Below are 23,857 nucleotides of genomic sequence, written 5' to 3' on the forward strand. Positions count from 1 at the left end.
TTTAAAAAAGCAATACGCAAGGGCTTAAAAAAGGCCAAACGAGTGGTAATCAACGCTTCAACTCTGACACCGAAGGTACCAGGGACTGGTAGGAGGCAAAGCAGCGCTCGTATCAGGCAAGCCATCCGCGAAATAAGACCTCTCGGTGATGGTAGAGGATCACTGGTCGAATTTGCGGGCAATTGGCAGGACGTCCTGTCAGCATGGAACCCCATGTTGAAGCATTCCATGGCCGGATCAGCAATGTAGACACTGAGGTCAACAAATGATAAATACAAAAAAGCTGTGCCACATTCTCAGCCGTGCACCTGTGCCACGATAATCAAAATGGTGGATATCATCCCTACCAGGTAGATAAACATGAAGATCCTGTCTACCACAAGCGCCACCTGCTTCCATTCGTTATGACACTTCTCCTCCAACTTTTTCTGCTTCTGCGTCTCGCGCATGTACCGGAAGTCCTCGTGGATCTTCCGCAGTAAGTTGATTTCGCGCACGCGCACAGAGTTGTTCGAGTTCTTCGAGTGCGACGTCGTGGGTCCCGAGCACGGTCTGGAGAGTCTGTCTGAACGTTCGAGTCGGACGTTGCCGCCGTTCGCACTGACATCCACGCCGTCGCGATTCTCCTCCCAATAATTCCCGTCGTACGAGTCCATCTCGTAGTGGTTTAGCAGCCGCGCGCCCTGGCAGGGCTGGGTCTTCCGGCTGCGGTAATAATTCTCCTGGTTGAACGAGGACCTCCTCATTAGGACGACTTTCCCCACGCGACCGAGGACGATCTTCCGAAGCCATTGTGGGACGGCGCTTGTTTCAGGTCCTCGATGGTGGAGATTGAGGACGACTACGGACATGGCCAGTGAGAGAGACACCATTACCATCGTGGCAGCGTAATAAATGGCTGAGGAGTGAAGCAGATGTTAATGACAAGTTTGTAAAAACTAGATGGTAATAATGTTGTCCCGTATCCTCCCATAGATTAAAACGTGTTCCAATTGATGTCAGGTATTATGTATCTATTAAAAACAACCCTTGCTACCTTATCATTATGTTCCTCTCAAGAAGCAGTTACTTTTAACATTCATTTTGGGGGCATTTGTTTTTAATTCATCCCCTGTTAAAACATTATCCGACTTTCTGCAGTTCGTGCCCACCAACAGTATTGTAAATGTATGTAGTAAAATCCTCTTCCAAGTTATTATAGCCTGTTTTTATCTTGTTTTGGTTCGGATAAGCAGTAAAAGGTCTTAATGATTCAATTAGTGCCCAAGGGAGAGACTTCTTTATTTGCCTTTTCATGTTTTCAAAACAATTTCTTAGCTTTTATCAGAGCTGTGAGTGAAACGTTGCTACGTCGTACCTATAATGGGTACGGCACCAGAGGGCGGTAGAAGCTCTGCCACGATAAGGAGAAACACCGTGAGCGAGAGCAGGACAGTGATGCCCAGGCTGACTTTCTCCCCTGACTCCGGCGGGAGAAAGAAGCTGAGGAAAGTGGTGGTGGAGATGAGCGTGCAGGGCATGATCAGGTAGAAGACGAAGTAGGTCGGTATGCGGCGCAGGAAGACGGAGTACTCGACGTAGCTGAACGCGATGGGGTCGTCGCCGTCGTAGATGGTATATTCCTGCTGGTTGGCGGTAGCGCGGAACAGCGTGATCTGCCAGCCGCCGGAACTGCGGAGATACCTGTCGGCCGAACCTGGGGGCCCGAGAGAGATCGGGAAAAATGGGGTTAATAATAATAGTTTTCCTGCAAAGTACATTGCTTGATATACTTTGTTGTGCCATACTGTTGTAAAGCAATCCTTCAATCAGAGCGGAGATTGCAAATGTTAGGCCTACTTAGATCACGACAGACTTTAGTGGCATGCATGTTACATGAACGGTCCTTTGGTCATTGTTGGTTACATTTTCATAATAAATTCTCCTTTGCCGGAACTGCGTTTTTGAACGTGAGGGGGCCCAGTTTATATTTCTGTTGACACTTCCAGGTTTAATCAGTTGACCCCCCCCCCCCCCCCCCCCCCCCAGTTGTGCAGGCCCTGTTCTCTTCCCCAGGGTAGGCTTTAAAAGAATACATTTTGAGGCCTCGAAATCATTCAGTGAGCGAATTTATGGAAAATAAAACCGTACATGTTAACAGAACGTCAAGAGACATTCGATATCGCCTCCTGCCCAACCCCTCTCGCTCTCTAGAATGAATGTATGCGTCTGAGATGGGAATAGTATACTGCATGATGTAACACATTGCAATAATGTCACAGGTTTTTTATCTGTCGAAAGCATTCCGTCGGCAAAGCGATAGTCATCTTCAATCAATGATTAGAATCGTGCCAGCCATGCAGCGCGCACAAACAAACCAACCGACCAACCGACCGCCACCCGCTCGGCGTTTCAAAATAATCACCCGTTCCATTAAGCAAGATCTCGGAGACGCCATGTTGCCAGGGACCGAAGATCACGTTACACGTCTGAACATCGAAGGGAAAGTTGGTGACGTCCATGGTACAGTGTGTCTTGATGATGGTTGGCGACTGCCAAATGACTTTGCCCGTGTGGTAGACGCTGCATATGGAATTAGCCGCGTAGTCCTCGTACCGACTGCCGGCACTGTGGAAGTATTAAAAATACATTTAATTCAGTTTATTGATTTCGCAAAGTATACATGTTGATATTCTATCTACATTACATGAAAAACTATTGGGCTGGATGCATGAAAACTAGCAATTGCTTGCGATTGCCTTTTACTTGAATCCGTATGCATTAAAAAAAAAAAATTGCTTGCGAGCAAAGGCTTTTGCTAGCAAGCACAAGCAATTGCTTAGAGACCAAACATTTACTTAAAAACGTATGCATAAAATGGATCTTTCGCATGTTCTTGCTAGCAATTTCGTACGTTTTTCCAAGCTCTGTAAAACGAGATTGAGCTTTTGCTTAAGTGGGACGTTAGCTTTTAAGTATCATTTTCATATTTATAAAAGAAAGACCAAACTTGGGCAGGAGTGGTATAAATCTACAAGAAATTCTTCCTATAGAGTTGTGTGAGAAACTGTTTCGTTTCAACAACGGGAATGTCCGGTGGTTTGCATTCAAGGAGACCTCTCTCCACGTGCAACCTGGCAGATCCGGGCTAAATAGTCAAGGCGCAGGGACCCAGAAAAAATCACTTCGTTCAACCCACCCCGCAGAAAAGGTTTGACTGCATAGGGTGGTCGGTTGGACCCTCTAGAACACCCTTAGGTAGTATGTGACTCCAAATTGTGGTATCAATAAAATTTTACAGGCCACTTAAGTTGCGACAAGACCTTATTCTTTGAGAAAGAGTCTGCACACGCTTAGACTACTACACGTACCACTAGCTCTGCTAGGCGCCAATGCCAGGGGTGCGTGAAGTAGTCTTAGCGCGTACAGACTTTTTAGGTCACAAACGAGGGTTTTTGCCTGCAAACTAATATTTCACGCCAAGCTGGGGTCGATGTAGTGTAGTTTCTAGACGTTTTTATTTCGTCTTTATTTCTCCGAGTTGAAGTAAGCTGAGTGAGAGCGCATACCCAGTGATTGCGACGCCACAACCGTTTTTTGTCGCAATCACTGGGTATGCACCCTCACTTGGCTTAGCGCAATACAGCGGGCTTCTGCACAATACACAAGCTGCAACTCAGAGAAATAAAGACGAAATAAAAGCGGCTAGAAATTAAGACAAGGGTCAGTAATACTTGTCGCTATTAGGGCACTGAAAATGACAAACTTATCACAGTTCTTGCACTTATTTCATGAAAATTCATCAAAACTGCATAAAACTATATATGTACACGTTGCTAGAGATGTCAGCAAAACAGTGGGATTCATTGTAAGTTATAATATTGTGAATGTATCCGTGGTAACGGGATGTCTACAGGTGATTGGTAACCCACCCCCCCCCCCAAAAAAAAATATATATATATAAATGTGTGTGTGTGTGTGTGTGTGTGTGTGTGTGTGTGTATATATATATACATTATCTATATCTGTAATTTAGACTGATTTGTTTCTTTTGCCTTTCGTGCACATCACCCATTGTAGACCTACCTCAACACTGTTAAATTAGCCTGGATAAAAGGGAAAAGACGCCCAAGAGTTTTCCCTCATTGTCTCCTTAGCATAAATTCATTATTGCACGTTTTGATACAAATTTACATATCATGATTTTTTCATTTTATTCTATATATATGTATATATATATAATTACATCAAAAGTATGTTTAATTTTTTGGTGGATAATCCAGCGCACTTGTGTATTCCTTCTTTACAAAGAAATTTATCTGCATTCTTAAATAAACTTCCTTTACAAACATGAACAATTATTGCTTTCCTCTGCTCTCTTCCAGGATTGTTTTGCATAACCATCGCTCTTTTAATGCTCAAAAGAGCTAACATTAGAATATAATTGGCTTTGCTCTCTGTATTCACCTATATTTTTAAGGGAAATTTGTGTCCATACATTACTAAAAACTACATTTGCCTATGTACTTTGAAGTCAAATTTGTGTTGAAAGTACGACGGATGCAACTTTTTCATGCATTTTACTACTCGAAAATGATATCTTTCTTTCAATGGCCGTTTATTACGCCTTTGTTTACAAATATTGCTGTAACTTGAGAATGCTTCAGTATATTCTTCACATAAGTTGTACACAAAATATACAAAAGGAAGGACATTCTCATTGAGCTTTTTGAAATTATGGGCTTTAGTTTTTGAGTTATTGACAGCTGAATCATGATTGGATAATACTAGTTGCCTTGGCAGCAGAAGATTTTTTTTTTTACAATAGTCAATAAAAAGTTTTTTTTTTTAAAATTGCATCTATAAAATTAAAAAAGTCAAAGTTTGCAGCAGTAGGAGGCATTTTGGGGGTTACCAATCACCTGTAGGCATCCGGTTACCATGGTAACCATGTACAATATCATAACTTACATTGAATCCTACTGTATTGCCGACATCTCTAGCAACGTGTACATATAAAGTTTTATGCAGGTTTGATGAATTCTTCATGAAATAAATGCAAAAACTGTGATAAGTTTGTTATTTTCAGTGCCCCAATAGCGACAAGCGCTACCGACCCTAGTCTTTATTTCTAGTCGTTTTTATTTCGTCTTTATTTCTCTGAGTTGCAACTTGTGTATTGGGCAGAAGCCCGCTGTATTGCGCTAAGCCGGGTGAGGGCACATACCCAGTGATTGCGATTCGGGCTTCGCAATCACTGGGTATGCGCTCTCACTCTGCTTACTTCAACTCGGAGAAATAAAGACGAAATAGAAACGTCTAGAAACTACACTATACCGAACCCCAGCTTGGTGTGAAAAGTTAGTTTGCAGGCAAAACCCGTGTTTGTCGAAGAAAAAGTATGCGTGCGCTAAGACTACTACACGCACCACTGCACTGGCGCATGTAGCAGTGCTAGTGGTGAGTGTAATAGTCTTGGTGTGCGCAGACCCCTTTGCGTTTGTTCCAACAAATAATGATGAAAAATGGCCAGTAAAATTCTACTGACACCACAATTTGGAACCACATACTACCTGGGGATGTTCATGGAGGTGTCATCTACCACCCTGTCTGGTCAAACCTTTTCTGCAGGGTGGGTTGAACGAAGTCCTTGATTAAGCCTCCTACAGGAATTAGCGCCTTGACTAAAATAAGCAGTGATGGAAATCAGCCAGTACGTGTGTGGGTATAGATGTGTGTGTGCATTTTATGAGTGTCTTCTGCTCTTCTGCTATGTCAAGAAATGTTTCCGCACACACACGCCCTTTCAAATACGTGCTGTCACACCCGCCTTTGTTTCTGTGTTCGCACAGGCGTGACGTCCTTTTGCTGCCTTTTATGCATTCGGCCCAATGAGGGGATACATAATGAAAGCGATATGTTTATAAGAATAGAGATGCCATAACAGGAAGACACTGAAAAAAAATACACACGCACACACACGCACACAATCGTGTTATTGCATATTTAGTCACTGCGGACAGAGCTCTTTATCATTTGGCGGGAATGCATAAAAAGCACATTCAATAAATCTAGTCCAATGGGTTATGCAAATTCAAGTTGGACAAAATACGTGCGTGACGCTTTGCCTAAGATCTCCAACAATGAACGTCACTAACGCGCACGTTTGCAAGGTGCAAACTCAATTCAAATCGGAAATGATGGATGTGATTTGGTTGTTAAAGTACCTTCGTGAGTTTGGGGCCAAAAGTCTAACTCAAAGGAAAAGAATGTATGAGTAGTCAAATAAATCTTTATCAATCCAATCTCGTTCATCATCTTCTCCCCGTCTGCCTTCTGGGCAACTTCTGTTCCACTTTGATCGACTAGGTACAAATTCATCACTCTCTCGTGCTTTTAAAGACGATTGACTTGACCGACTTTGCGGTGTAAAAATTGTCGAGGCCCAAACATATCCATGTTTTGCTTTCTTTTCTGTTTTTTAATGTTCTTTCATCATTGGAAATAAACTATGATTGAATTGAAAAAAAAAATGACTTTCAATCTACTTTTAACCCTATATTCTTTGATATAAACAGTAAACGGTAAAACAGAAGTAAAATTTACACATACAAAATATTGTTATTTGAAAAGTCACTCCCTCCCCCTCCCCTACCTCCCCTACCTCCCCCATCCATCTCCCTTTCTCGTTCTCTTTCTTTATTTTGTACCACGTCCTAATCGTCTCCCTCTCCCTGCCCCCTTTTTTCTCCACAATAATCTGTTTAAAAAAGGAAGAATGAGGTAACTATAAACTATTGATTGGTAGATTGATTTTATTTTATTTCTGATTTTTCTTTTATACATAAATGAAATACAAAGTCAATTCAACGAAATAATTGAGCACAGTATAATTTGAATCTGACAGTTAAAACAGATAAATGATTAATTCAAATATCCAACATTTTTTTAACACAATGCAAAATGAACACAAGCAGGTATCATTTTGGTTACAGCTCGTTATTCCGAAGGTTCGTTATTCCGAAGGTTCATTGTTCCGAATTTCATTTTGGGATAAACCAATCTTCGGAATAACGAACCTTCGGATTAACGCCACAAATTTTCGGATTAACGAACCCTCTTTCATTTTCGGATTAACGAACCTCTAGGTATAGGGAATTTGCGTGTTTCGGATTAACGACCCTTCGGAATAACGAACCTTCGGAATAGCGAACCTACGGAATAACGAACAGCACCCATAATTTTATGCATATATTTATGCAAACATAGGATCCCGTGTATCTGCAGTTCAACTCTGGATGTAACAGAAATGCAAGAGACCATCATCATAAGCAAACGCTTGATGAGGACAATGGTCTTATTGCGATTTGCAAATTGCTATTTAGACAATGATATCATAATTCAAACGGACTACTGGAGTTTCCACATTCATAAATTAGACCTCCTTGGTGGAGATATTACAATACCAAGATTAAAATATCTACATATCTAAATTATTAGAATTATTTATCTTTAAAATAATTCAAAAAAAGACCATATTGGCCTATCACTGTTGAGAGTCTGTATTATTGCCAAGCTGTCACCTGCCTCCTCCCCCCCCCCCCCCCATAAAAAAAAATATATTAATAGCAAATGATTATACAGTGGAATCCCGTTATAACGAAGTTCTCGAGACCGGCAGTTTTCTCTCGTTGTACAGTGGACTCCCGTTATAATGTAGTCCTCGGGACCGGCAGTTTTCTTTCGTTTTATCGAGATTTTCGTTGTAACCTAACAAATAAACAATAGAGAGCAAAGAGTGAATAATTTTCCGGCCTGAATTTTTACTTCGTTTTAACATGAATTTCGCTATAACCGTGTTCGTTATAACGGGAGTGCACTGTATAGACCTACTTGTTATAAAGCCAGAGGTCGGGCATCCAGATTTTGTCACGTGATATTTTGAAGTTATCCACGTTGTTGTATCTCTCCGGGTCCCACGTTAGGTAGTCATCGAACCATCTCTGCGAGAGAACAAAATAATACACATGCGTACAGACACATAAATATATCATAACTTTATATTAACGCGGGGGGAAAAAAGTAAATAAATATGCCACATGCATATAAGATATGAACATGACAGAATTATAAAATATTTGTCATTCCAAAGGAGATTCTAAAATCTTCCCAGACTTGTAAATAGGAACTATCATTGAGATTCACCCTCGATGGGTTCAATGCCGAAATCCAAAATGACAGAACAACATTACATTTATTATGTATGCATCAACACAACTTGAACACAATGATAATAATAACGATGATGATAATACTAAAAACCAATAGCAATGGTAATAATAATGATGATAATGATAATAATAATCAATGTTATAGAAAACAACAATAAAGATGGTTGTTGAGCCAATAACTACACTGAATTCCATTTTACCTGTAGGTTTTCCGCATATTTGTTGAAGGACAGACTGATAAAGAGTATCTGTATCTGTATCAGGTAAAAGAGTATTTTCCTATTTGAGTTAGACTAACAGGAAGCGAGTTGCTGAGAGCTGAGGACCAGTGAAAGTAAATGATTTCCAAAACACACTCTACTTTTATCACGTCCCAATATTGGGAGTTTTTGGACAACCAGTCTTTCCTTTGCATCGTCTCTGACGTCTCCTACCCTACAACGTCTTGGCAATTTATTTCCCCATGCCCAAGGGAAGGTACTACCACATACAAATCCATCACCAGATGCCAAGTCTACGGAAGATCCAGAATCTCATTCGCCCGTCGATTTTTTTTTTTAATTCTTGTTCCATATTCCACATTTTATATACAAGTTTTATATTCCATTTGATTAAAAAAAATTTTTAAGCAAAAGTCAAGTTGAGATAGAATTGCACAAAGGACATTATAGTGATGTGTAATATGAGGAACCTACTAAAAAGCAAAGCTTTGTAGGATGTAGGTTCCAAGGTTATAAGCGTTTAGTACAATATGCTTATTACAAAAGATGACGAAACATGCAATGATACAATATGTCGAGATTATGATAAAATCTAGGTAATGTACAAAATAGTATCTAATGTTCATGATAAAACTTAAGGTATCAATGCTAGATAAAGTGGTGATTCGATCAAACAAATGTAGTCACTCGAGCGAGGCATCATCCTGAGTAAGCAGAGATATCTTAAGTGGTCATGTTATATAATTAAACGTAGGTTTAAAAAAAATGACTTTTAGATATTGCTTAAAGGGACTTAGAGAACTTGGTTACAACCGAACAGAATCTAAATCATTCCATAAAGAAGGGCCGGTAGAAGTAATTGTCTTAAGGGCTAAGACTTTAACGGGGGAAAAGTGATACGATCCACTCTGCCTGGTAGAACGATTGTGGATTTCACTGCTTTTAACAAACATTGAGGAAACTTTACTAAGAAGAAATATTCAACTTATACATAACTAGAAACGTCGCTATGGCGACTGGTATGCCTCCGCCATAATGCATGGTTCTCCTAATAGGTCTATAGTACAATGTCTTGACAATGTGTGATGACAGTTTCACATAATTGGCAAAATATTAAAATGAAAGGTATGTCAAATGTGTTGAATGTTCACTTTCCTTGAACTAGGTTTAATTGGATGAATGGATATAATTGTCTAAGAGTGCAGGTATTTGGGGATTTGAGGATTCTTACTTGACCTTTAACCCTTTCATAAGTTTAAGGAAGAAATGAGATTTAGCACTTTCACTTGACCTTTGACCTTTGACCTTTTGGCAAGAAACTTCCAAGAGAATCTCTGGTAATACATGCATACACTAAGATTCAGGAAAAATCCTGCAGACATTGCATAATATAAGAGGGAAATAGTGAAATTTCGAGAAGCTGACCTTGACCTTTGTCCCCCTGACCTTTGACCCCTGACCCTTAAATTCCCTAGATAATCACTGCCAGTCAGTACATGCATAACTAATAAGTGCCATGAAGACACTTTGAACCATTTGTGAGATATGGAGAGAATAAATTTTAACATTTTCACTTGACCTTTGACCTTTGACCTAACGACCGAAACTCTCTCTGGATAATCTTTATTTGGAAGTTCATGTATACACTAAATTTCAAGAAAATGCCTTCAAGATGGGGGAAATAGTGACATTTTGAGCATTTGACCTTGACCTTTTGATCTTTGACCTTTAGCATGCGCACCCAAAAGTTGATAGGCACAACTTCGCCCACTCATACATATACATTCCAAGTTTCATTAGGATAACTCAAACGTTTTTGAAGTTACGCTGTCCACAAAATTGATTACGGACCGGGAAGGACGGACGGACGGACAACCCGAAAACATAATGGCTAGGGTGAAACTTCTTGGCGGAGGCATAAAAATTCCAACGTGATACATATACAAATCAATTTTTTAAAGCAAATTACTAGAAACAAACAATTCTTTTGTATGATCAAAAAAATGCATGATTTATAATCCGCAAGGCCTTTTTCTGAATCAAAACTAACGAATCAATTTAGACTTTGAGCAATACCTCCAGGCCAATATTCCGGGGAAATGACAGTCTATCATCTTCGTCTAAGTTCTAAGAATTAGTTCACAGATTGACGTGTACATCATGTAAACACTCTGATGACTTTAATACAAACCTGGCATTTAAAAGAATAATAATAAATCCCCCTGGAAAAACATTGGATAAATAAACTAAATGACTGAATCAAGATTTTTCATTATTATCCCACCTTCTACCTGTGTATTTATACCATACTGTTACGCCATTATCTATACCTTCACACCCACCTGAATCTCTACATTCTCAGTCGTTGTTCTCCCAATGCCCCTACTTGTAGTAGGTTATAATATTGTTGCAACATGTGGCCTTTCTGTATTTTATCTAGCAACACTTATTCGATCGGATTTTGTTTGATTGTTTTAATCGGTTCCCCCAGTTATTGAATGGTCTAAAAAAAATATTTGTATATTAAACTTCCCCTAATGACCTACGGCTGTACAAGATTGCTTTTACACAGGCCGCATCATATCTTTTCGCATCATGACCATCTACAATTTGCAGTTCAACTCGCCTGTATACAGACCTTGTGTTTATACCAAGACAAACGTTTGTACATTCCGGTGAAGTTTCATCAAATTTATTTTTTGTATAATTATTGTATTCATATACTTTATTGTAATATATGTGAGAAATATGAAAATAAATTGAAATGAAAAAGAAGTCAGAGATAGCATAGTTTTTTTATAAACTATAGTCACTATAATTCTCATATAAAAAGCATGGTAACCCATTTCAAAGTGACCACAAAATGGACTTCATTAGCTCAAGAACGATTAGGTGCTGAGGGTGTTATTACCGATCGTAAAACAGAGCAACAAACAAGCATGATTAAAATTCGAAAGATTAACTTTTTTAAATATTTGCCAGCAATTAAGGAGCATGGTATACCAGGCAATGACAGCATCCATCTCATTTTAATTGCATGTTATGTAATTGACGTTGATATTACTGTTTCTCAAAAACAACAGACTTTGTTAGTGCCATCCTGGTATTATTTTCTTCTCATCTGGCTGACACTTAATTTCACTGCTTATCTCATCAGTTTTTACGTAAATGTAAGTCTCCTTCAGCTGAGTTGCTGCCTTCTCTAGTTCTCTAGAAATGGAGTCTTATTTCTGATGTTCGCTTTTCACGCTCAGTGTGGACTTGGTATTTCCTCTTGTTCCTTGCATATAATCGCCCTCCCCACCCTCCACCCCCCCCCCACACACACACATACACTCCCTTCCCAATCCAAAGAACCCTCAAGATGTGACCACCCAACGTTATTTCGGCCGTATGTGTCTTCAGTGTTGAGAGCGTTTTTTCCTGCCCCACACACTGTGAGGCATGTGGATTAAGAGTCGGGATCACCTCCGGTTACCCCAACCTCGTTAATTAGGTCGCCGGAGTCTATGTATTTCTCTTACCACTGGCCATGGATGCCCTTCGTCATATTCCTCATTATAAGATGTCTGTCATTCTTTAATATAGACCACAATCGTATTCAATCGAATTGCCATCGGGTTTCTCTTCTTATTATTATACGCATAATAGAGCAAAGCATCAGGAAGATGAGTGATTTACCTTGATAGTGTGGCGTTAAAGGGATGGTGCAGTTTCTGTGGAGATGGGGCTTTAGGGTTCCAACGTTTTTCATTATGATAAATGATATACATATATATATATTTTGGTTTTAGATAATGAGAAACCCGTTATGAAACATGAAAGAGCGCATAATTCTGAAAGGAATTCAAAGTTCATTTGAGAAAAATTGGTTTGGGCTATAAAGATATCCCAAATCCCGATCCTAATAAAAGGTGGGTCTTATGATTAGAATCGCTTTATGTTACTTTGTTTTTTTGGATATCTCAGCCATTTCAAAACCGATTTTCATCCAATAAACTTCGAATTTCTGTAAGAATTATATGCTCCTTAACATTTCAGAAGGTGGTTTCTAAGTATCTCTCAAGATTTTTTACGCTGAATCCTCACCTCACCCAAGACCATACAATCCTTATAACAAGAAAATGAGACCTCTCTCATTTGAGCACGTGTACCGCGCCAAGACGCCATCTTGCTAGATAAAAGACATGAAGGACACAGTTGTTGCGAAATTATACGGTTTGAGTTGATATATAAGAGAGTTGATGTATTGAAAAGTCAGAAGACTGTAGAATGTTTTGAAATAGGAAACTTTATCGCGCTTCATTGGTTGTTTTTTTTTTCAAATTAAACATATTAAAGGACAAGTCCACCATCATATACATGTGGATTGAGTGAATGCAGCAATATTAATAGAACACATCAGTGAAAGTTTGAGGAAAATCGGACAATCCGTTCAAAAGTTATGAAGAGTTATGAAAAGTTATGAAGTATCTGCACAGTCACTGCTGGATGAGAAGGCTACTACAGTATATGATGTCACATGCGTACAACGCTACAAGGAAAATATAAAGAGAATTTCAGAAAATTTTCCTATTTGAAAAAAGTGCAAATTTCCTCGACTTGTCACTGACGTATGTTAAGGGTAATAATAATTTCTCCTGCCTTCTGAAAGAGAGAAGTCAAGTGTTCTTTTATTATGTGAGAAAAATGAAAATATATTGAATTTTCTTTATATTTTCTTTATATCGTTGTATACATGTGACATCACACGCTGTAGTAGTCTTTTCATCCAGCAGTGACTGAGCAGAATCTTCAAAAATTCGTAACTTTTAAACGGATTGACCGATTTTCCCCGAACTCATGTTGATGTTTTCTATTGATATTGCTGCATTCATTCAATCCACATGTCTATGAAGGTGAACTTGTTCTTTAAGGGTGCAGTTGTTCTTGCGTTTGGAATAGCCCTCTTGGGTTCAAATATCTGATATCTTTCATTATATGACTGCGTACAAGCTTCAAAGTAGCCTCTGGTGATGTCATTACAAGAAGAAAGATATAAAAGGCTTCTACTTTGGATCGTCTTACCATTGTTAGCCAGGCGTTGATCTTGAACGTTTCCAGCCGTTCATCCTGTGAGGAATAGTCAAAGAAAAAAACTATTGCATGACAACGGCAACAGTCCTTTTTTTACATCAATTTCACTAGGAAATCCTGGTGTGTTATTTGTTTGAAATGATAAATCCCGTTACTACAAATCTTTGCAGATCGTCACAAAATCATTGTTTTGAAATGGAAAATTGCCCACCCCCCTATAAAAAAAAATGAATACAAATTGAGAAACAATGTTTTCAATACTCAATTATTCAAGTAACAGTTATGTCAACAACAAAAAACCCAAAAAATAAAAAATGTAGAATAATTGGCATGTTGCAATACAACATCAAGCAGACGTTTCTTGACGTCACCTGCGAAAATCATGTTCTCAATGAGTTGACTCTGCAATCAGTGGATGTTCGGATTGTCATGGCAATGTGCAGGTCTGTCTTATTCGCCGAAGTGACACTTAAAGCTGCCGCCGTCATTCTCTTCCCCTTGTCAGAAATGACGTTTATAATGACGTCATTCGCATAATCACGTTCCGGAACAGAAACTCTGGGTTAGGTTTATTAGTGAAGTTGTGAGGATATCATTATCCGAAATATGCTTGTTTGCCAGTCGGTAGATATTTGCCACTTGAACCCAAATTCATCCTCCGTCTACAGACCTCTACCATCAAAGGTTTGGCAACAGTCCTGCGGTCGATCTCCTTAAACTGCAAATTTGACACCGCGCTCAGTTGACTTGATTTAGAATGTGTTCAATAACTACTTGATAATTAATTACCCTTCACCTTACTGTTTTGTGGGAAACTTTCAAAACTGTCTTAATCCAAGTGCTATCTTCATAAGACTTTAACTTCGTTCAATTTCCACTCTATCTGTAGGGTCCTACAAGTTCACCTAAAATGGAGTGGGGTCGCACAGAAAGTTACACTTTCGCTCTCGAGGACGTCACGAGGAAAATGAGAACTACCGCTGCTGCCAAAGGACTCGGACCGTAGACCTCAAGCCTGAGGTACCTCGCTCCAGTTCACTGTGCCTCAACGTCTCTTCTTTTCATGGAAGGAACGGCAAATGGGATGTTGCGAAGGGTTAGAGTCTCAAGGAGTTGAGGATAAGGGCACTATGAAATATCATCCGTCAGAACATTTTGGTAAGGGCGATACACTCAATGACAGCAAAATAATCGGCGCCGCGGATGCAGTGTGGCACTGTGGTTCCAATGTCGCAACACTCTTTAACTCCCATCCCCCTTGTTAATCCACTTGACTGGCATTCTTAGCATAGTTTTGCATTAGTAGTCAACGCTCGTGCGTACTGATATAGGTCGCGCTGCAATTACACACTAGTCAATTTATGGAACGAGACAGACGAGGGTGAGAAAACCAACGTATACACTCGTCCTCTGACGAATGCACGATGGATCTGTTACAGGTGGCTACAATATTGCTCGAACTGGTATTACCCATTTATTATGAATAGGTAGAAATTGCATGAAAACCCGTCTTCCCCCTCTCTACCTCTTCATCTATCTATCTTTCTTTGTACATTTTATCTGTCCTTATCTCTTTTTCTTCAAAATAAAACAACAGCCAAAAAAAAAGAAAGGGTGGTAGAGTTCGTTTTATTCTTGTTATCTCCTCTCTTACTCTCTTGTCTGTAGTTACTTTTATTTTTGTTAGTAGAAGAACAAACGAATCAAACGGAGTGTCACAAAGAAATAAATGCTCAGCCACCACATAATCATAATCAAACATACCGAACAAATTTAACTTCTTGTAAATTGGACATCTAAGGAGTAAGTTAAGGAGTATAATATACTTGTTTTCATGATACAGTGTAAGCGCGTGTGTTTGAATGTCATTGTATATTTTTTGTCATATTTCATGTACAAATTATTTGCATATTTGTGCATAAGGTATGTATGATATGCATTTTATGAATAAATCACGTCAAATCAATTGTGTGTGTGGGGGCGTAGTGGTTGTGGGTGTGGGTGTGCTTTTGTGGGTTTTTGTGGGTGTGGATGTGCTTTTGGTTTTGGTGAATCGGGGGGTTGGCGGGATTGGGATTTGATTTGAAGAAGGATATTCATAAATTATATGAAATATGTTGGTAGGATTTAATATTTAGGATAGATGTAGATTTGTTTTGGTTGAGAGGGGAAGGGTTGGTTGGGTTTTTATGAATGCTTTCATTCTAGATTTTTATAACGTATTTTTTCTTTTTTTTATGCATATGCTATTGTAAAGGAGAATGAGTTATATGATTCAATATATTCAAGGGATATAGGTTTGGTATACCTTATGTCAATACTTTATCAGAGTTAATTAATCGAGTTATTTATGTTGAAGAGAGATTATTTGCTGTATAGATTGAAAAATAGATTTGTTTGTGTTTTGAATTGCATTTGTTCTGTTTTTGTTCATGTTACACCCAGAATGGGTTGATTCATGAATGATTTGAATGAAATCGATAAATATCAAGAAAATGTGTGTATGCCGCTCGTGCGCGCGTGTGTATTTGGGCACAGTTGCCTACATGATGAATGAGCATGTGTATTTTATATTGGCGTGCTTTAATAATTTAGTCCCAGGAATGTCTGCTACCATCATTACGAAAAAAAGATGGAACAATCACGCTGCTCATTTATGTAGAGACAATTTGCATGACAGGAAATTAGTATTAGTAGTGTCCAGCGAAGTCTGACAAATGCTTCCCTACCAGTCTTCGTCAATTATCGCACTTAACTGGTGTCGGTCGATTTCAAGAATGATAGAACGATGTGTTATACTTCGTGTATAATGGGGCATAATGTCTGGTGTTGATAAAACACAGTGGATGATAATCGTGAAGTAATAGCCTGTTTACTGCCCTGACAGGTTTGGGCGTATAAGATTTTCATGTGAAAGTACCATCGTTAAACCATGGAGCTGCAACAGTTACTTTATGGTTAAACATTTTAAAGGATTGGGGGGGGGGGAGGGAAAAATCGAAACCGTTGTTGAGACAACGTCACGTAATGGCCGAGGTCGAATTCGATGCGAACTACAGCACACTTCCCGATTACAATTGATTTCATATTGTCTTCTCAATCTTTCGGACCATGTTATTGATTTCCATGTTATTCGTATGGTTTTTTTTTTTCCTTTTTCTTTTCTTGTTGATGAAGGACGAAATGTAGCCAAAGAAATATCAAAACAAAACAAAACAAAGAATAATGAGACTTCTAATAATAAGGGAATTGTTCGTCTTTCCTGAAATACTCGGTACAGTATTCACCACTATCCACTGCAAAGTTGTCAGCAATTCCTGCATGGGATGTAGGTTTTCGATACGTAGAATGTAAATAAGAGCATCAAAACTTAGCAAAATATGGTATCTGTACACCAATACATGCATTTCATTTCGTTGTTTACAATCCATTGACGCTTCGCTTTGCAGTTTTATTTTGTGCTGCTTTTTTCTCTATCTATCTTTTAATCGATCAATCAATCAATCAATCAATCTATCTATCTATCTATCTATCTATCTGTGGGGGCGCTGTGGCATAGTGGATAAAACTCCCGACTCCCAATCGGAGGACCCGAGTTCGATTCCCGCCCAGTGCTTACGTCGTTGGACAAGATGTTTTTACCCACCATATCCCTCTCGACCCAGGTGTATGAATGAGTACCTGGCAACGCTAGGGTAATAATATTGGCAGGGCTCTCTGGTCGACCAGTGACAACACTGAAGAAGTTTCCCTGGATAAATATGCCATTACAATTATTATTATTTTGATTATAATTATTATTATATCATTATTCTTATTATTATATTATTATTGTTATTATTATTATTACTATTATTATTATTATTATTATTATTATTATCATCATCATCATCATTATTATTGTCATTATTATCATTATCATTATTGTTTTTATTATTATCATTTATCAAGCCTTCTTTCTTTTCATCTGTATGATGCTGTCATACGAGGGTAACCTATAAAATGAAATTCTTATTATGTCAAATAAGACTCTACTTGGTTGTATCATACCATCCAGTTTATTTTTACCCCTTGTCAGGTTTGGATATTGTCAAAATATCGAATCTGTGTAAATGGATATTTACAACATACGGCAGTGTCTTCAAATCTGCAGCAACTGGGCCACGTTTTAAATACAGGAAACACTACTACTTCTGTAGGATATTATTTTGGTAGTTTCGATTCATTTTATGCTAATGCCTTGGGGCTGCGAAGGGCACGCCGGAGCAGGGTGGGCGTATAATGGGCCGAACTCCGGGATCGGTTTCAGAGTTGAAGTTGCGCACCACACGGGGGCCGCATAATCGATAACATGTCTGCCCGCTCGCTTGCCACATTTGCATGAAGATCAATTTGATGCTCATATAGCTGTGGGATACAATGCACCGAGACGCAACGAGGAGGATGTCCCCGCTCCGCGGAGGAGCACCTTCATTGATCTCACCTCTTATCGGTGGCGTTTCTAACGAGGGGAAATACGAGAGGGGAGGGCTGGGCTTGTCTGTCAAAGTGGGACGCTGCTCGCTCACCGGTTTGTGACGGTAATCCGCAAACAAAACTAAGAATTGAGAAGCAACCGAGAGAGAGTTCAGAACGATATCAATTTCCCCCCCGGTCCCTCACTTTGGTCGCGGACCAATCGGACAGGACACAGTGCAACTGGTCAAGCAGGCGGAAGGGAAGACAATTTAGCTGATTTGTCTTTGCGTGTAATTCCGAAAGAATGAACGGATGTAACAGAGACATGCGTTGCCAAATCTGATAACGGATAAACATGATCAAGCCAATTCAACTCATCTATTAAAGACAAAATGACCCCATCCCACTTTCTCCTCATTCTAAAATGCTTTAAGGTTGATTAGCAACAAGGGGGTGCGGTAGGGTATTAGAATGTTGTATGTAATAAATCGAAACGAGATTGGGTTGAATTCTTCTAACATTTTCTTCCTGAAGAACATTATTAGCTTGAATTTCAATGAATAAATAGAATTAAAAATGATTATTTAAAATTCATCTATGTCACTGCAATACATTACGATTGCCGATGACACCAATGTATTCTGTTCCAATCCTAATTTCCATTCGCTCCTAGGAACTCAATACTGAATTACCGAAATATCTACATGGCTTAAGAGTAATAGATTATCACTCAATTTGAAAAAGACAAATTTTATGTATTTTCATTATTAAGAAGCATAAAAATGAAATGCAATATCTAAACATTATGGTGGAAGGTATATTATTCTAACAAAAAGAAAGTATCATATTTCTCGGAATATATATAAATGAAAAAAATTAAATGGAACACTCACGTGCATTATATTACTGTGTCTCGTAACGTTGGTATACTCCATAAGCTTAAGTACTATGTCCCTAAAAGCATTTTATTCATGTTATATAACTCCTTCATATTATCGTACATTTCATATTGCAACATTGTATGGGCTACTTCAAAAAGTCACATTGATAGTTCTGCAAAAGAAAGCTATAGGTATATGCACCAACTCAGGTTATCGAGATCATTTATATCCTTTATTCGCAGAATTAAAAACACTCAAGGTAAATGATATTGATTTTTTGTGCAAAACTCACTCTTTATGTTTCGCTTACATAATGGGCAGATGTCATCTTTTTTTCCTCTTATTATTTCAATTAAACAAGGACATACATTCTTATCCCATAAGACAATCTGATCAATTTCACTTATATAATCTTATAGAAAAACGGGTTTTGCTTTTGAATACTTCGACAGGAATGATCTGTGAGGGATGTACATGTGCTTGGAGCAAGATGGAACAAATGAAGTTCCCTAAATCTGAAACATAATACTAGAAGTAGTAATTGTAACAGAAGTAGCAGAATTTGCCAATTTTAGAGATAAACAAGATATTTCATCTTCTACCCACTTGAGAATCAGTTATTGACTTAGAAATTCAAATTCAGTTCGTCGTACGCATCTTAATGCCTGTGATTGTCGAGTAGTTAAGGTGCGACATGAGCATGTTGAGAATAACAATACCTTGGTTTGATGTTGTTTATCCATAAGTAAGCACATCTTTAAACGTTGACTAAAAGGAAAGGAATAATTCATGAAAGTTGATTAAAATAAAGCAATAATTACACTAATCATACACTAATTATCAGCAATGACCAAGTGACTCACCACGTCAAGGACCCGAGCGACGAAAAACTGCATTTCTACCACAGTCGCCTTGGACACGTTTTTAACCGGTCGGATGGACTTGTCGTACTTTCCCGAACTAAATAGCTCCGTCCGGAGCTTCATCTGATCGCGGGAGCCCACGGCGCCTGACAAAAGCAAAGAAAAAGAGAGAGAGGGGGAGAGTTCTGACATCTGGTAAGATATTAAGCGATTGGGTTGATGAATGCAGACTCGTTACGACACGATCATATCATATTTTTTGATTGTTATTTTAAGATTTTTAATGAAAAATTACACATTCCATCAACTTGATACCGACATTGGTTATGGTAAGGGTAGCAATTATTTCCCCTGCTTTCTGAAAGCGGTTAGTCAAGTGTTCTTTCATCATGCTAGAAAATTGAATTTTTGTGGAATTAGTTGTCTCCTCATCCAGCGGTTCCAACACCAAAACTTTAAAAATTCATAACTTTTGCATCAATTGTCCGATTTTCCTCAAACTTTCACTGATGTGTTCTACTTATGTTGCTGCTTTCACTCAATTCACATTTCTCTTTGGGTTTGGGTTTCCTTTAAGGCTCTTACTTATATATATTTATATATTTCGAGTCAGAAGTATGTTGCTATACGCAACTACTCATCATCATTAATTTAGCCATGGTACGTTGCAAATTCAGGACTGCAAGTGAGCATTATTGTCGTTGTTGTTATTGTTGTTGTTGTTTTTTAATTCGTTTAGGAAAAAAAAAAACTTTTGAAGCGTTCACCTTCGAATCTTGAGCTGAATTTACTACGCCCCCCCCCCCCCCCCCGTTTATAAAACTATCTCACATTCGACACTCGGAACACACACCTACACAGAACAATCAATGATGCGATGTGAATACAAAATTTCATGATATCGCGAGCATAGGTTTGTGGGTTATACATTTTTCTTCTATCCGACAATCGAGATAATTATCTGTTCAGCTTTGTATGTAGGCAGATCTTGGGAGATAATTTCCGGCTTTTAAGGTTATCCATCCCGTGGGACAGCTTTTACCTATTATCCTGTATACATGAGTCTGAAAACAGTAGGGTATGAGGCAATATTCCGTCTTTCCTTTTTGTCATTTTCGACCTCTGAATGCGCGATACGCTGCCCTGTCATCCATCAAGGGCAGGTGTCTTCGGGTGAGCGTCTCTGTCATCTTGCTCCTTGGCATTAACCTTCTGTTTGTCTCGTGTTGCGTTCCGCTGGTTCCGAGAGGGAAGATGGAGATACACTATTGAGGTTAATCCCCTAGCCCCCCGGGAGCACGTAATATCATTATCCCCACCACGTGGAAGCACTGCCATGCATCGCTTTGAACGCCAAAGTATAGACTCCTGTCGCTAGATCAATAACTAACATGTTGATGGAAAAGTTGCTAACAGTTTTGTCTGTTAACAACGATGTTGAAACGTCTTTCAAAAGTAATCAGCTTGCACGTATGTGTGTGATTGCATGTGTGTCTGTTTTTTCTGCTTCAGCGAAAAAAAAAAAGAATTCAAACAGGATTGTGTGATTCTAATGGACATCTTCGCTTCAAGAATATCAAGGATATTAATCAACAAGTCTACTGGACCGTGGCATCACAATGCAATGATAATGATTGTGTAAATGCCATCAAGAGAGAAAAAATTGTGAAAAAAAACAAAAGATGATGAAATATTACAAATCGAAATGAAAATCATATGCATAATCTTTTAAAAAGATCATGACATCCATAACAGTATCGATATTATCATCATTCGTATCATTGCTATAGTTACTGTAACTATTCCGATTGCTTTTTATCATCACTAATATTACCGTCATGATCATTGATAACAAAAAGGAAATGATAACGGTCATAGTTAATGATGAATATGATGATAATTGTGACGTTGAAAAGACCGATCGTTATCAAATCACCTCTAAAATGAAAGCAATACTGGACAAAAAATAACACCAACGAAAAACGAACGGATATGCGACTTTAGATAATCTGATGACGACTTCATGACGAATTATTCAGATTAAAGATGTCAGTTAAGGCTTGATCATCAACGATGCACGCATTCATTAAATAAGACTCACTTAAAAAGAAAAGATTTAAGAGGCCAAAGCGATGTAGATCGAGAGCTTATAATGACTCGTTCTGTTTTTTGTAGGTTTTTTTTTCTGAGAAACGGGGGAGGAAAGAGGAGAGGGGAATGCAAGAAAATCTATCAAATTGTCTACGTGTCAAACCAACTATCGAAAACATTTCATCTTTCTATGCTCTGCCATTGACAGTGTTAATTAAAAATAAACTTCATATGACTTTTAATGTTATATTATATCAGAACATGAGAAAACATGAATATTGTAATGCACAAAGAGTGACAGTAATGACGCCTGTTAAAGGAACTATACAATGCAAAACTAATGTATGTTAACTTGTACTGATTCATAACACCCTGATCATCACTTATGTATCCAAAAGAATATCTAAATATGTGACATGTATTCCATCATGATATTTCTTTCATTTTAAGATTACTTGGATATGCCCACAAAAAGAACAATCCAAGTTTCTGCCAGTAACAACATCAGTCAATCATTGCTAAAGTACAAGTATGGTTGACAAAAGACATTGGAATACACCTTCCCCTATAGACCGAGCATGGACTTTCACGTTTTCTTGCAAAGTCTTCTGTTAATCATAATCTGAGTAAATTTTGACTTCATCCTCACAAAGATATAGCAAAAAGATACTTTTTGTGAAGAAATCCTGTCAAGACAAGAAGAACAAACACATATGCAGCGAAATTTAATCCAAAAGCAAAGTAAGATCAGAGAATTAGCTTAGAATATCATGAAATATCAACTGAATTAAATAAAAGAGAAGTCTTGAAGAACATTAACGTGGAACTGACAAAACAATGATGACTCTTTTCTGGACTTTTGCATGAAACAATATCATACCAAAGCAGTATTGTACGTCTCAAGGGAAAAAAAAAAGGTAAAGACTATACTCATCCTTAAAAAAAGAAGAAAATATCAGTGACTAACAATGTTGGTGGGAGGCTAACTACTTCATGATACGCTTGAAAAAGAAATGAGAGGCGGAAGAGGTATAAAAGAGAACATTAACCTGGATAATAATGGTTGATAATGAGGGTACATTATGGGGGCTCTTATACATTAAAGAAAAGATTGAACTTGCACATAAGAGTAATATCTGACAAGAAGATATTATTATTATTATTATTATTATTATTATTATTATTATTATTATTATTATTATTGTTATTATTATTATTAATATGTGACAGTGCACCTCAAAACAAACAAAAAGTCGCCAGACATGAATTTTTAGTTAAGACCATATTCTGAAAGAACAGACTTTAAGCTTTAAAATGATGTATAACTCAAATCAAATGGACTCTCCTAACCTATCTTAATATTGGAAAGAAAGCACAACCTCAGGAAAAGTGTGAACTGAGAAAAGAGGCTTTGAAGTACAGTGTCTATTCAAGCGCTTAATCTTTACCAAACCGTGCTGGCTGTGCGATGAATGGGACAAAAAACAGGAAGTAAACCACTGGAGTAACAACAATGAAGGGATTATCAGATTAAACTGAAATTAAGCATGCCTCATTAACACATTCTGTCCATAATTAATGCCAACTTTCAAAGCAGTAGCACTATTCTTTCAAAAGTTATTAGAGTTGAAAGTGAAGAGTGTGGACAAGGTTTTTCAGAAATGAAAAAGGGATTCTGAAGACACACCTAATCACACTATTCTATCAAAAATGTTCAAGATAAACTGCTAAAAAACACACTTTCCTGCCCGTTTTATGATACCAAATTTTAGCATAATGTAAAAGAAGACCTGCTCTTTCAGAAAATATGAAAAAGTCAAGTTCGGCTAGGTTGACCCATTTCACTTATTTTCAGTCCTCACGCAAAATCAGTGTGTGCGACTTTATGTTCGTTTTGAGGTGCACTGTCACATATTATCATTATCATTATTATTATTATCACCGTTCTTATATAGCGCATAATACCTTTGGCAAGGTCTCTATGCGCTTTGAAAGGAGACAAAGAAACATATAAATAAAAATACTGGAGAAGATGTAGAGTAGGAAATTCGAGAGCA

The 23,857-nt window shown here is 38.2% G+C and overlaps 1 protein-coding gene across 1 annotated transcript in view; it reads right to left on the reverse strand.

The window, feature by feature from the left end:
* Positions 1 to 296: 296 nt before the first annotated feature.
* Positions 297 to 23,857, reverse strand: part of LOC139715683 (neuronal acetylcholine receptor subunit alpha-9-like) — a 94,478-nt gene continuing 70,917 nt past the window's right edge. Inside the window, exons 2-7 of the mRNA XM_071627231.1 lie at positions 19,710 to 19,855; positions 13,499 to 13,543; positions 7,873 to 7,982; positions 2,405 to 2,607; positions 1,358 to 1,696; positions 297 to 898 (exon numbers count right to left, since the gene is read on the reverse strand). Coding sequence (XP_071483332.1) covers positions 297 to 898; positions 1,358 to 1,696; positions 2,405 to 2,607; positions 7,873 to 7,982; positions 13,499 to 13,543; positions 19,710 to 19,855 — 1,445 coding nt within the window. The remainder of the gene's footprint in view (positions 899 to 1,357; positions 1,697 to 2,404; positions 2,608 to 7,872; positions 7,983 to 13,498; positions 13,544 to 19,709; positions 19,856 to 23,857) is intronic.

Source organism: Diadema antillarum, unplaced genomic scaffold, assembly GCF_040938485.1.
Source record: "Diadema antillarum isolate AM-2024a unplaced genomic scaffold, OU_Dant_1.0 scf00000053, whole genome shotgun sequence".
Taxonomy (NCBI): Eukaryota; Metazoa; Echinodermata; class Echinoidea; order Diadematoida; family Diadematidae; genus Diadema; species Diadema antillarum.